Consider the following 11,663-nt stretch of genomic DNA (forward strand, 5'->3'; position numbering starts at 1 on the left):
TAGACAACCAGGAACTTTTTAATGAAATTCACGAGAATCGTATTGGACCAGCCTGCATCGAATTTAAAATTCTTCAAGCGCTCAGGGCCTCTGAAGGTCTTGATTCGGCACAGTGTACAATTCAAGATCCGGTTAATATCGATCGTATAAAATAAAATAAAATAAAATAAAATAAAATAAAATAAGATATCTAGCAAATCGTGAGCGAAGGTGTTTGCGAATTCGCGAGAAAAATGGTTGGCCTCCACTGGCGTTTGCGGGTGTCGGTGATCACGGTGAGCAGGGATGCGACCGTGTGCGACTCGGGGGAGCAGACAGACGCTCTGTAAGTGGTAAGATCCAGGGTTTGGCCTGGAAGGCATTACCGCACTCGAGCATATACAGGCTCGGAGGAGCGGCGGATTCGCGTTTCCATCGACCAGTTCCGGAAGTTGGCTGGTACCGGCACGCATCATCGATCGTTGCCAGCCGGGGATCGATCGGGTTCGGTTGGCTGCCGTGGTAACGGGGGCCCCTCGATCGCGTCGCAGAATCCCGTTAGCGTGGCGTGCCTCGGCCAAAGGGAGTTAGCCTCTAATTTGCGACTGCGATGCTATTCGAATCGACGACCAGAGGGGATCGCCGGTGCTCTCTCGACACCCTCGGGTTTCTCTCTCTCCTCTCTCTCTCTCTCTCTCTCTCTCTCTCTCTCTCTCTCTCTCTCTCTCTCTCGGCTCTGCTCGGCTCTGCTTGGCGGGATTCGCGCGGCGTCGAGGGTCGCGAGAGGAACGGTGGAAAAGGGCAAAAATAAAAGGGAGACGAGGAGAAATCGCGTACAAAGGACGAGGGAGAGGAGAGCGTGCTCGAGTGGGGGGTTAATCCGCTCGCGAGAGTCTGCCCGATGCGATAGAATTCGAGGCGCCTTTAAGCCCGGGATATGCTCATATCCCTCGCTCGATGGCACACTCGTAACAGCCCGTCCCCTTTAACTGCTCGACAGATACACTGTCGCACCGACGTTTCCCCTTTAACGGAACGAAAACCCCTGTGGCTGCTAGAATTTATAGAGGGTGGGTCGCGCGCGGGCTTTACAACGTAAACCCTCTCTTCCTCCCCCGTTTTCTCTATCCCTGCGTTCTATCTCTCCTTCTCGCGTAACTCCTCTATACATCTGTATATTCATTTCTTCCCTTCGCGTGTGTCTCTATCCTTCGCTACCACCCTTTATTTCTCGATTCCAGGTTTTTCCTCCACCCTCTCGATCGTTCTCCGTTTGTCCCCAAACCCCTGTGGTGACGGCGGCTCTTCCCATCGTCGCGTCTTTTTCTGTTTCCACGTTTTTCCCCGCGAAAACCTACCCCGTCGGCCATTGTCTGTCTCTGTGTGTGTGTGCCACCTTTTGTCTTTTTTTTTTCCTCTCTCCCCCGTTGCCTATGGGATATCGTGTTCTTGTTGCATTCTGTCCACGTCGACGGTGTCCTTTTTTCTCTCTCGTCTGGTCCCCATTTCGTTTCGTTTCGTTTCGTTTCGTTTCGTTTCGTTTCGTTTCGTTCGCGACCTCGCCAGCTATAGCAACTGCCGCCGCCGCCGTCGCCACGTCTCTCTTTCGTTTCTCTGACACGTTCCCTTTAAGTCACGTATATCCAGCCCGTTTCCCACCGTTCCTCCCCCCTCTGGCACTCGTTCCTCACTCCGAACCCGGGGCTCTCTCCCTCGTGGCGGTTCGCAACTTCGATCTAACTGGGCAGAGTTAACGCGGCAACGGACGGACGGGCGACGGTCGACGTTCGCCAGGGCCGAAATCAATTCGCCCGGCGAAATTAACGCGCTCGAGGGCTGCGCACACCGTCTGCTACAGGCTGATTCACTCGGCAATGGACCCAAACCGACGGTCCCTGTTTCGCATTCGAATCACGAATCCGGGTCTTAACCCTTTCCGCTCCTACGTCGAGTTACCTTTTGCACGAGACTTATTTTACCGATTAAAATTCGTCGATACAGCCACAATTTCATTGGTAAATTTCATATTTCAATCGGTAAAATATCCTCATTCGGGTATGGCGGCGCGTGGATCATGCAACGTAACGGGTTAATTGGAAAACCTCGGTTGGAAGACGCCGGTTCGCCGACACTTAAGCGTAACCAAAGGAACGCGTTTCCCACTGCGGTGATTCGATGGCGTGCCTTTGTGAATCACCCTGTGGTCGAGATCATGATACACCCCAAAATTTGGGGTCCTCGGGGCCTCAGCGGCCGTCGTGGGGCCATCGTCAAGCACCCGAGACCCGATCCTCTTCGAGCACCCGGCAAGGACACTCGAGGCATGGCCAAAGGGCCGAGGCGGGGCTAACGAAGTCCCGGACCCGCTACTTACGGCCCTGCAACCGTCTTTCCCACAGAAAATCGTTCCAGCGGTTCTCACCGCTACTCTCGTCACCGAAGAAAGTTACTATTTGCACACAAATGGCTGCTAGACAGCGGTGATTAAAGACACGGCTACTGCTGTTTACATTCGTACTGTGCTCGAAGATGGTGGCACGAGAGATGCTCGGTTAGTGCTCGTACATTGCCGCTCCACAATTTGATTCTGCCATTCTGTCCTATAATTTCATATTTTGACATTTCTGCTACATATGTTAGTTCGTGCATCGTCATCTCAAAGCGAGGAATTAATCGATTGCGACTTCACTTTAAATTGAAATCTCTCAACCCCCATATTGATTCAAACATGGAGCAAATGGATAGAAACCGACGGAGATTACTTCGAAGAGTACGGTGCATTTTAGCTGTTTGAGCTCGCTACAAAAATATTTAAAAGCGTCGCTTCTCTTTGGTAAAGAACTCCCAATCATTGTTCACCATGAAGATAATCGTACGGGAAGGGGTTGATAGACTTTGGTGAAGTATTAACACACTATCGACGGGTCTAGCGGGCGAAAACAACCTGAAGGTTGCTTACAAAGTTGTTGTGCAAAACAAAATATTCATTACGTGAAAACAAAAACAAGCATTGGTAAGTGCTTTACTAACACTTAGCGTACGTTCTGCATAAAAGGTACTAATACCCGACCCGTCTGCGGAAAAGGTATTACTACCCTTCCCGCCGATAGTGTGTTAAAAAATGATCGAGGGGAATAAAAAATCGGTTTCGTCGATCGACACGCTGGGTCCAGAAACGCGTTGGTTTCCGTTATCAACGGGACTCGTTGGCGCGCTCGTTGTGCTCTTGTTTGCGCTCGATTGTTCTTCGCCGTTGTTCCTCCGGTTCACTTAGGTTGCGCTTCATTTAATTTACGACTTTCGTTACACCTCGTCTCTCGACCTACGAGCGTAATCGATCCCGGCGCCGAGGAACAATGGTGACTAAAAGATTTACGCCTCTTTTTTTTTTTCTCTCCCGCTCGCCGCCGAAATGGGCATTTGCAATTCTATCGGGTGAACGCGCGCGCGAGAGCACGCAGGCCTGGCGGCGTACCCGGCACCAGGATCGATGCACGGGATGATCCGCTTCCATCGCGCGGGAGCACACGCTTCCGCTTCGCCTTTAATTCAGACACTGTTCTCCGGAAGCGAGCGATTAACCAAGAGACGCTGTCTTCGTTCCCTTTTCATGCGCGTTGCATCCACGGCTGTATGTGCATCCGTGTCCACTAAGGCCGCGAGGAACGTAAAATCCGACGCATAATTGAATGTCTTAATTTCCATGTTCTTGAATTTCTAACTCGCCCTCGGCAATTACATCGAGAAAATGATAACACGATCGAACAGCGTGTAACTTGATAGCCGACACGAATTGCTCAAATTGTTTACAAACTGCTGTTGCGTCCCTGCTCTTTGACACTTTGACCGCCAAACTGGAAACCTCAAAAATTCCATAAAATCAAAGTAAGTGTGATATTGAGTAGTCCTTCAACCTTCTTGAATTTTACAGATCCTAATCAAATTTGGTGCAATGAATATATTAACGTAAAAATTCATTTCAAAACCTGGACAAATAATTCCGTCACCCACATATAGGTGACATGGCAGTCAACGTGTTGAAATGATTAAAGGAAAATTGTCTCTTCTAATTGTATTTTCGCTAGTACAGAATTTGATGTGCTGTAGGAAGTATACTTTAGCGTATATAAACTACCGATACTCATTCAAGGATATCATTGAAAACGATTGAAGGGTCCAAACAAAATCTTTCTGTTCTCCGTAACAGTATTTTCGCGAGAAGAGTTCGAGGTGAAAGGACCCTTCTTGAAGTTGTGACTAGCCCGGTGATTTTTCTTTCGGTGTAGCCTGATCCGTAGATCTTGAAGTCGTAAATTTTTCCTTTTAGCTCGCACTGACAGTGGGGTTCAGCGTAGCAGGAAATAGTAATGCAACGCGACGTTTTGATCTCGAGCGATCTTCATGAAAATTATGACAAAAACCGAAAACGATCCCATTCCGGAAACCATGATCCATACACGGGGAACGGTTTAAGGTGAAACGTCCAAATAACGACAACGATCGACCGCATAAACGTTTCTACGAGTCGGACGACCTTCGCTTCCCCTTAACGTCACAGTGACACTTTTATCGTGCAACTTCTTTCGCGCGAAAGCCTGCCGACGATGTAAGCGAATAAACAAATACGGAATTCGACGGAACACCCTGTATACTGGAAACTCATCGAAAATCCCGATCGCGAACGGATCGACGATCTTTACGGAAGCGACAGTAACGTAGGACATAAGTTCATGTACATGTGTATACCACGATACGATGTACAAAAAGCAATATCCACGCATATGTATATACATATATGTATATGTATATGTGTATGTAATTGTTATACAGGGTGTGCACGAAATCGTGGCACGAACAAAATCCGGGTGGATCTGTGTGTGCGAGAAGTAGGTCGAGAAAGTAGAAGAGAGAGACCTTCTCTTCGAGGCTTCGGTTTCGGTGATGAACGACCTCGCACGCGTCGACTGCGACAAGTGGAAAGAGCGTGCAATGGTCAGACGAGCACGAACAATCCAGCACCGCGTTTTCGAGTTATTTTTCCGCGACGAATCGACCTCAGTTTTGTTATGCCACCGTTTTCAAACGGATTCTGTGTGCAGCAAACTCCGTTCGACGTGCACGCGCCGTATTATTTCTCCGGTTTTTGCGGAGAAATATTCGAGCGCCGCGCTAAATGATCTTCGTAGGACACGAGAGAACCAATATCGTAGGTAGACGAGTGATTCTCTGCACACTCTCCGAACCTAGAAGAATAATCATCGTGTGCACGCGACTCAAACTTGGCATACCGTATACGTACACGTATACACACACGTACAAAGTACACAGAAACATATGTACACACGAGATACGTAAGAAGTACACATATTACCTACTTTCGACTAAAATCGCAATTTATCCGTAAAAAAAAAACTTCGCCCACTCGATTGTAAATTTCGGTAGTACGTGCTTTGTAAGATTGTAAGTGCTGTGCATATGTATATACAGGGTGACGAAAGAGTGTCGGGGACGACACGCTGTCTAGAGAACAAAATTGTTTGTCCGATGAAATAATGTGTCTTATATATTATGGCAGAATAGCGGGGAATCGACGAGTATTCCCGTACGAGTAACTCGATGAGACCGGTCGCGAATCATAGGTGTGTTCCTCTTATTAGATGGAGTAAAAGTGTAATAGTTTCGTAATTACCTGACACGGATAAAAAAAATACAAAAAAGAATATAGATTACAGAGTCACGAGGTCTGCTTTGTCTTGTTATAATCAAATACTTTATATTATGTAGTACAGGTTGTCATTAAACGTGTGAACAAACCTATATCATTAAATCTTTTTAATTACGAAAGCTGTTGCGTCCAGTATTTGTACTCCGTATTGTTCTGTGTCTTTTCCATACACTTTGCTTCTGCTAGTTTTTAAACCGCAGGTGAGTGGCAATTTTTCGAAGAACTAGAACGTTTTTTATCTGCAATATTTTTTATATATATATATATATTAGCATAAAATTTTTTTTATCTTTACAGTGGTTTACAATGTATAGAATATTTATAATACACACGCTCTGCCAGTGATACATTTCTGTTTCGATACTTACGCGTTAAACTGTGTAGGTTATATATACATGAGATACAATACCAACAGAATTTCGGTTGCAAATTTCGTCGTGTGTTGAAAATTTTAGAATACTCCGACGGAATGGACCGTACCAATTAGCGTTGTTTGCAGTTTGTACTCAACTTTTTTAACAAAATCGATTCAATAAGTTACACCTGTGTCTGACTAGATATGACGAATCTGTTTTCTTTTTAATGTTAAAATACAGTCTTCGTATATTTACGTTCCGATTAAAAAGTAATAATTAAACTTAAAAAAATCAAGATAAAAAATGTATGAAAGATCTTGAGATTTGTATTCGAAGAACGTCGTCACAAAACGTATAAAATAATGAATAAAATTCCAAACATAAACTCTACATCAATAAGTAACATAGGGTTAAGTAGAAGTTTGTTTTACCTAGACACTCCTAACTTAAACAAATATATTATCGTCCAAATTACCACGAAACAGATCTTCTTCTTGAGGTAAGTGTTCGATACTTATCTTTTAACGAATAAAAATATAATCTTCTTTTTATATGTTCAATTTGCGACGTCGAAATTGGGGGTACTGGTGTACCGTAAAATTTCTTCGGTAACAAAACGCCTATTTCCGCATTTTCAATACATGCACGTGTTACTCCATTATTTTTACATAATAAGTACAAGCGTCTCATTGTAAGTACAACCGTATACCTTTAATTAGTTATTTGCCTTTGTTGGTTTTGCATTGTTAGCCTGGCTATCTCTTGACTGAGCGTATCAATATTATCCTGAAAACAGAGCATCAATTAACGCTATACTTCCGACGATTAGTTTTCGTTCATGTTTACCTTTAGAGTCATATTCGTCAATAAAGTATCCTCCACAGTTGTTTGCAGTTTTTCGTTAATTTCTAAGGACAGCTTCAGAGTCATCTTCTCGTCCGAAACTCGTTGGGTGAAGATTGAGGCCATTATTCCTCCGTATTTGGCTAATTCTGCCTGTGACATAACAAAATGATTCAATTGAAACGGTTAATTTAATGTGCAACCGCATTTGAAGCTAATGTAACTCAAAACAACTTAATACACTCAATTTTACTGCTATACTTACTGCATTTCTTCTACTCTTGATATGCTTGTGTGTATGAAGCAAAGTATGATGCAATTAGTGACGTTGAACACTACTAAAGCCACGGTGTGTTTTGGATATTTACCTTATATCTATCTCGCTCGTTGCTACCCATGGCACCAGAATTTTCTCGTAAAATATAATACTGTATAATTTTCGACTTCTTCTGCACCTCCTCCGTCAAATACCGATTATGGTCCTCAAGGAATTCGATTCTCTCAGCCTTCTTAGCGATAGCTACTTGCAGTTCTACAATTCGCTCCATTAACGTGTGTGTACTAGGTTCAACGACCTGAACGTTTTGGTCGCCATTCATACTGTTATCAGATAAGGCACCATTTAATGTATCTCCTGAAACAAACACGGTGTAACGACAAATATAAAACAGCAATATCTTTATACCGAATAAAATATCACTCGTTAAATTTAAAGAACCTGTGTTCAATGAAATATTTGATCCAGCTCTGGACACAGCCCCTAACGAATTACAAGGCGACGACGATTGATAAGCTTCCAGTTTCTTCCTACATTGTTGCAACTCTCTCGTCATTTCTTTCATAGTTAATTGCAGTTTCCTCTTCAACACAGCGTTCTCCCCTTGACTGTCTTCCAACTTCTGACCGAGACTTTGCGCCAGTTGCGTTTGCTCGGCGACATGCATAGCCAAGAGTTTGCTTTCTTCGGTTCTTGCTTCCTGTTCCTTCGCGAGATTTATCTTAAGAATCTTAATCTCGTCCGTCAAGTATCTGATACGTTCGTGCAACGGCTCGTGCTCTTCTTCCAGCTTCTTCACTTTCGCCTCGATGGCAGTGAACTCCAACTGAAGGCATACATTTTTATCTGTCAATTTTTGCGTGAAGTCCAACATCTCAGCTTCCTTCTGACGACACGCGTACATGTCGGCTTGCAATTCTTCGTTGGCCAATCGCAGGTTCTCTATTTCCGTTTCAGCCGTGTTTAGACACTGCTCTTTACTGCAGAAAAATCAAATATTAGGTTGGTGCATACGAAATGTACTTTTCGTATCGAATCGTAATTTTTATAATGGCGGTACTCACTGTTGCAACTGAACCTTTAACGTTTCTAGCTCGCACACTTTTCCATTCAACGCTGCAACTTCTTTCTGACGTTGATCAGCTATGATCTTCAGGTTACTCAGATTGCTCTCGTAATTCAAACGGTTCTTCTCGGCATCTTGGATTTTCAAACTGAATGTATTGTTCTCTTCAATTAGAACCTGCTGCCTGTGCTTCAAGGTCTCCACTTCTTTCTGTAACTGAAGCCTCGACATTTCCTTATCTTCTGTAACGTGTCTCTCTAATATTAGACGCGCTTGTTGCTCTTTCAATTGTTGATCCAGTGTGACGGCTTTGTTTTCCTCCGATTGCTGGAATTGCCGCATCGTTTTTTGCGTCTCTTTACGTATTAGATCACACTCTTCTTTCATTTCATTGATTCTGACCTAAAAAGATAATACATGTGTCAGTGACACAAATTGTAACGAGATAAGGGAAGAACGATTTCGAGCATGATTACCGTGGCTTTATCTAACTTTTGTTGAGTTTCCTTTTGTATGTCCATCTCCGATTTAAGCTTATTCTGAGTCCATTTTAATTTTATATCCCTCATGTTTACGTCCTCTTTTAATTTTTCAATTTCTCTTTGTAGATCAGTCACTTCACGACATTTTCCATCCAAAATGTTACATATTCTCGTTCTTTCCCCTTGCATCTCGCGTAATTTATTTTGAAGCAGTTCCTGTTGTCTCGTACTGTCTTTTGCTTTACGTTCTGCGTGTTCTCTCGCCCTATGAATATATTACATGTGTTACACATTCAATGTAAAGCTAAAAAGATTTTAATATTACCTTTGAGTGTCAATCAATTGCTTTTCACTAACAGCGTACTTCATTACCATGCTCTCCCTCTCTTTATTAGCAGCACTGTATTCTTTCTTCAGGGTCTCCTGAGTCTCCAATGAAGTATGCAGTTCAGATGTAAGTCTATTTACTGTTTTCTCCAAAGTTTCGATTTGTAAAGCATAAATATCCCCTTTGTTTTCTGCTTCTAACATCTGATTTCTCTCCTCCAAATACTCAACTTTCTCTTGCAATTTTAAGCATTTTGCTTTAAAATCCGCATAGTCTTTTAACATAGTAAGGTACGCCGGGTGTGTCAGCAAACTCTGCTTAGAAGTTTCAGAATTAAAATTACTGCTCTCAGAATTTAATACTCCAGAATGAATATGTTCTTGAGAATTCACATTTTCTTCTATATGAACTAGATTGCCGTGTTCTGTATTTTCATCTTTGTTAACAGACTGTATTTCTAATTGTTCGTCATTGCTCAATGAATAGTTAGGTTGATCATGATCCTCATCCCTTTTCTCAGTGCTAATGCATACGTTTTCGTTTTGATTCGTTGCAAAACGATCTCTTGTTTCACAGTTCACTGTAAATTCTTTCTCTACATTCTGCATATCTACTGGACTTTTGGAGGAATAAAATACATCTTTTGGCTTTTCTATCGTGCTTGATTTGCTATTATGCATTGGTTCTGTCAATGGAGATTTTATACTATGAGATTCTCCTATACATTTCTTTTCATTATTACTGTTATCTATGGACTTCATCACCGAATTGTACTTCACAGACAAATGCTGTGGCAACAGAGCTTTTTCCATTATGTTTGACGACTTCTCTGTAATAAAGTTTAAAAAGTTACGACTTTTGTTCAAGAACTGAGCATTTGATTGCATTAAGTTAATGGGATTCGTTGGCAGTGAAATTTTAACCAACTTGCTGTCATCAACCAGAGTCGGTCGAACTATTAAATTGCCTTGTGACCTATTGTTCCTGATATGTTGAGAAGTCTTTTGTCCATCTTTATTACAAATTTTTTCATACTTTAAGCATTTCAAAACTTCTGGTTGATCAGTACTCTCCCTTGATTTCTCATTTGTGATGGGATTCTGAATTGTATCTACTTCTGAGGCCTTTGTTTGATCAGTGTTCGAACATGGTTTAATATTAAACAGAGTCTCTTCTTCATTGTCTGATATGAATTTTAAATCCTTATAATCGCCTGCACCAATTGAGTTTGGAGTATCATTTAAAACTATATCTGAAGGTGAATACGAAAATGAATTAGATACATCGATACTGCTATAAGAAGATGATTTTAGTAGAGACTTTTCTTGTGCATTGCCTGCATCTCTAGGTAATACTTCGCATTCTAAAAGCTTATTTTCTGATAAATTACTTAAGGAAGTAGAACTTTTAATTGTCGAGTTAATACTGTTCTCTTCTATCAAAGAATGGTACTCTTTTTGATCATTGTTATTCAATAAAATTGAGCCTATTTCAGTTTGAGTGAATTCCTCCTGAATTGGCTTCTTATCCTCTTTTATCACGATGTCCTGTTCATTCTGGGATTCACTGACTAAAATGATCAATGAAAAAGATAATAAAATTAGATTCTGAGAGATTAGAAATTTACGAGTACTAAAACTTTGACAACTGTTTCAGTTTATCTCGAGAAAATACGTGTATACGGTTGAAGTATTCGATTCATACCTTTGAAAACTGGAACATTTGGATTCATGTTGAAATCAGTCTGATCGAGATTTTCTGACGAGACTTCATCCTTGCTGAACGATTCCGACTTATCTTCGTCCATTTCATGAAATTCCAGTTCTTCCAGACCAGTTTGATTCTATTTTATGGTGTCATGTTTACCAGTGAAAGTCATTGATGTCGAAGTAGTCTATTGACTTTAAACAAATTCGCGAGTACAATGTTAGGCGACATTCGCGAAAGACTGAGAGTAAAATCAAGGAAAATAACCTAAAATTGCGAAGACTTCAGCTGTCATTATTCGTTACTATTTCTAACCATGATTACACGTATTACTTCTTCCGAAAACATCGGTCGAGAATTCAGCTGATAAATGTGATATATTCACGTCAGAGATGGATCTTGCGTGAAGAACATGTGGCATCGACAGCACGTAATGACGTAGGTGATGTACAATAGAAAATCGAACATGTGAATTTTCATGGCCAAATCGACTGTTTTACCGGCTAAGAAATCTTTTTTTTTTTTATTTATTACGCATTAGGCCAGAACTGGCCTAACCTAATGATAATAAATAACAGACAATATGCCTCCTAGGCATATTCAGGTACTAACATAACCATCATAACACAATACAGGTGTTATCTAAGCACAGGTGAGATAAAGGAGTAGACCAATCACCCAATGTACATTTTTGGCTCGCGCCTGCGGAGCTCTAGAGCTCCCTTATCATTTCTGTGTCACATCCTAATGTATCGGTCGGAACTAATACAGTGGAACTAATACGGACCCCCTGGCCGAGCTTCTTGATTCCGCCACCATTGGCGCCATTGTCGCCAAGATTACCGTCTATCGGTAACATTTGGCTAACAGTTTGAGCGTTTTGCCGCTGCATGAAATGGC

At 42.1% G+C, this 11,663-nt stretch overlaps 1 protein-coding gene across 4 annotated transcripts; it reads right to left on the reverse strand.

Moving 5' to 3' along the window:
• Positions 1-1,024: 1,024 nt before the first annotated feature.
• Golgin104 (coiled-coil domain-containing protein 186) lies at positions 1,025-11,228 on the reverse strand. Of its 4 annotated transcripts, none has more exons than XM_076794959.1 (10): positions 11,031-11,228; positions 10,761-10,957; positions 9,054-10,626; positions 8,723-8,993; positions 8,245-8,648; positions 7,622-8,160; positions 7,272-7,537; positions 7,169-7,192; positions 6,907-7,056; positions 1,025-6,846 (listed from the first exon to the last, which is right to left on the reverse strand). In XM_076794959.1, exons 2-10 carry the CDS (start codon positions 10,861-10,863, stop codon positions 6,772-6,774), a joined length of 3,405 nt encoding a protein of 1,134 aa, XP_076651074.1. In that variant the 5' UTR covers positions 10,864-10,957; positions 11,031-11,228; the 3' UTR covers positions 1,025-6,771. The 4 variants fall into 4 exon arrangements, with proteins under 4 accessions (XP_076651074.1, XP_076651076.1, XP_076651073.1 ...); XM_076794961.1 differs by having other exon boundaries at positions 9,054-10,308; positions 10,447-10,626; positions 10,761-11,228; XM_076794958.1 differs by having other exon boundaries at positions 10,761-11,228.
• Positions 11,229-11,663: the final 435 nt, after the last annotated feature.

Source organism: Halictus rubicundus, chromosome 10 (assembly GCF_050948215.1).
Source record: "Halictus rubicundus isolate RS-2024b chromosome 10, iyHalRubi1_principal, whole genome shotgun sequence".
NCBI lineage: Eukaryota > Metazoa > Arthropoda > Insecta > Hymenoptera > Halictidae > Halictus > Halictus rubicundus.

What these genes read in the sequence shown, in the direction of transcription:
- Golgin104 (XM_076794959.1), bottom strand. Translation starts at nt 10,863, where the DNA reads ATGGACGAAGATAAGTCGGAATCGTTCAGCAAGGATGAAGTCTCGTCA. An exon ending in AAATGTTCCAGTTTTCAAAG is followed by an intron (nt 10,627 to 10,760) that starts GTATGAATCGAA and finishes TGATCATTTTAG; the next exon opens with TCAGTGAATCCCAGAATGAA. An exon ending in TTAAAGGTTCAGTTGCAACA is followed by an intron (nt 8,161 to 8,244) that starts GTGAGTACCGCC and finishes ATTTTTCTGCAG; the next exon opens with TAAAGAGCAGTGTCTAAACA.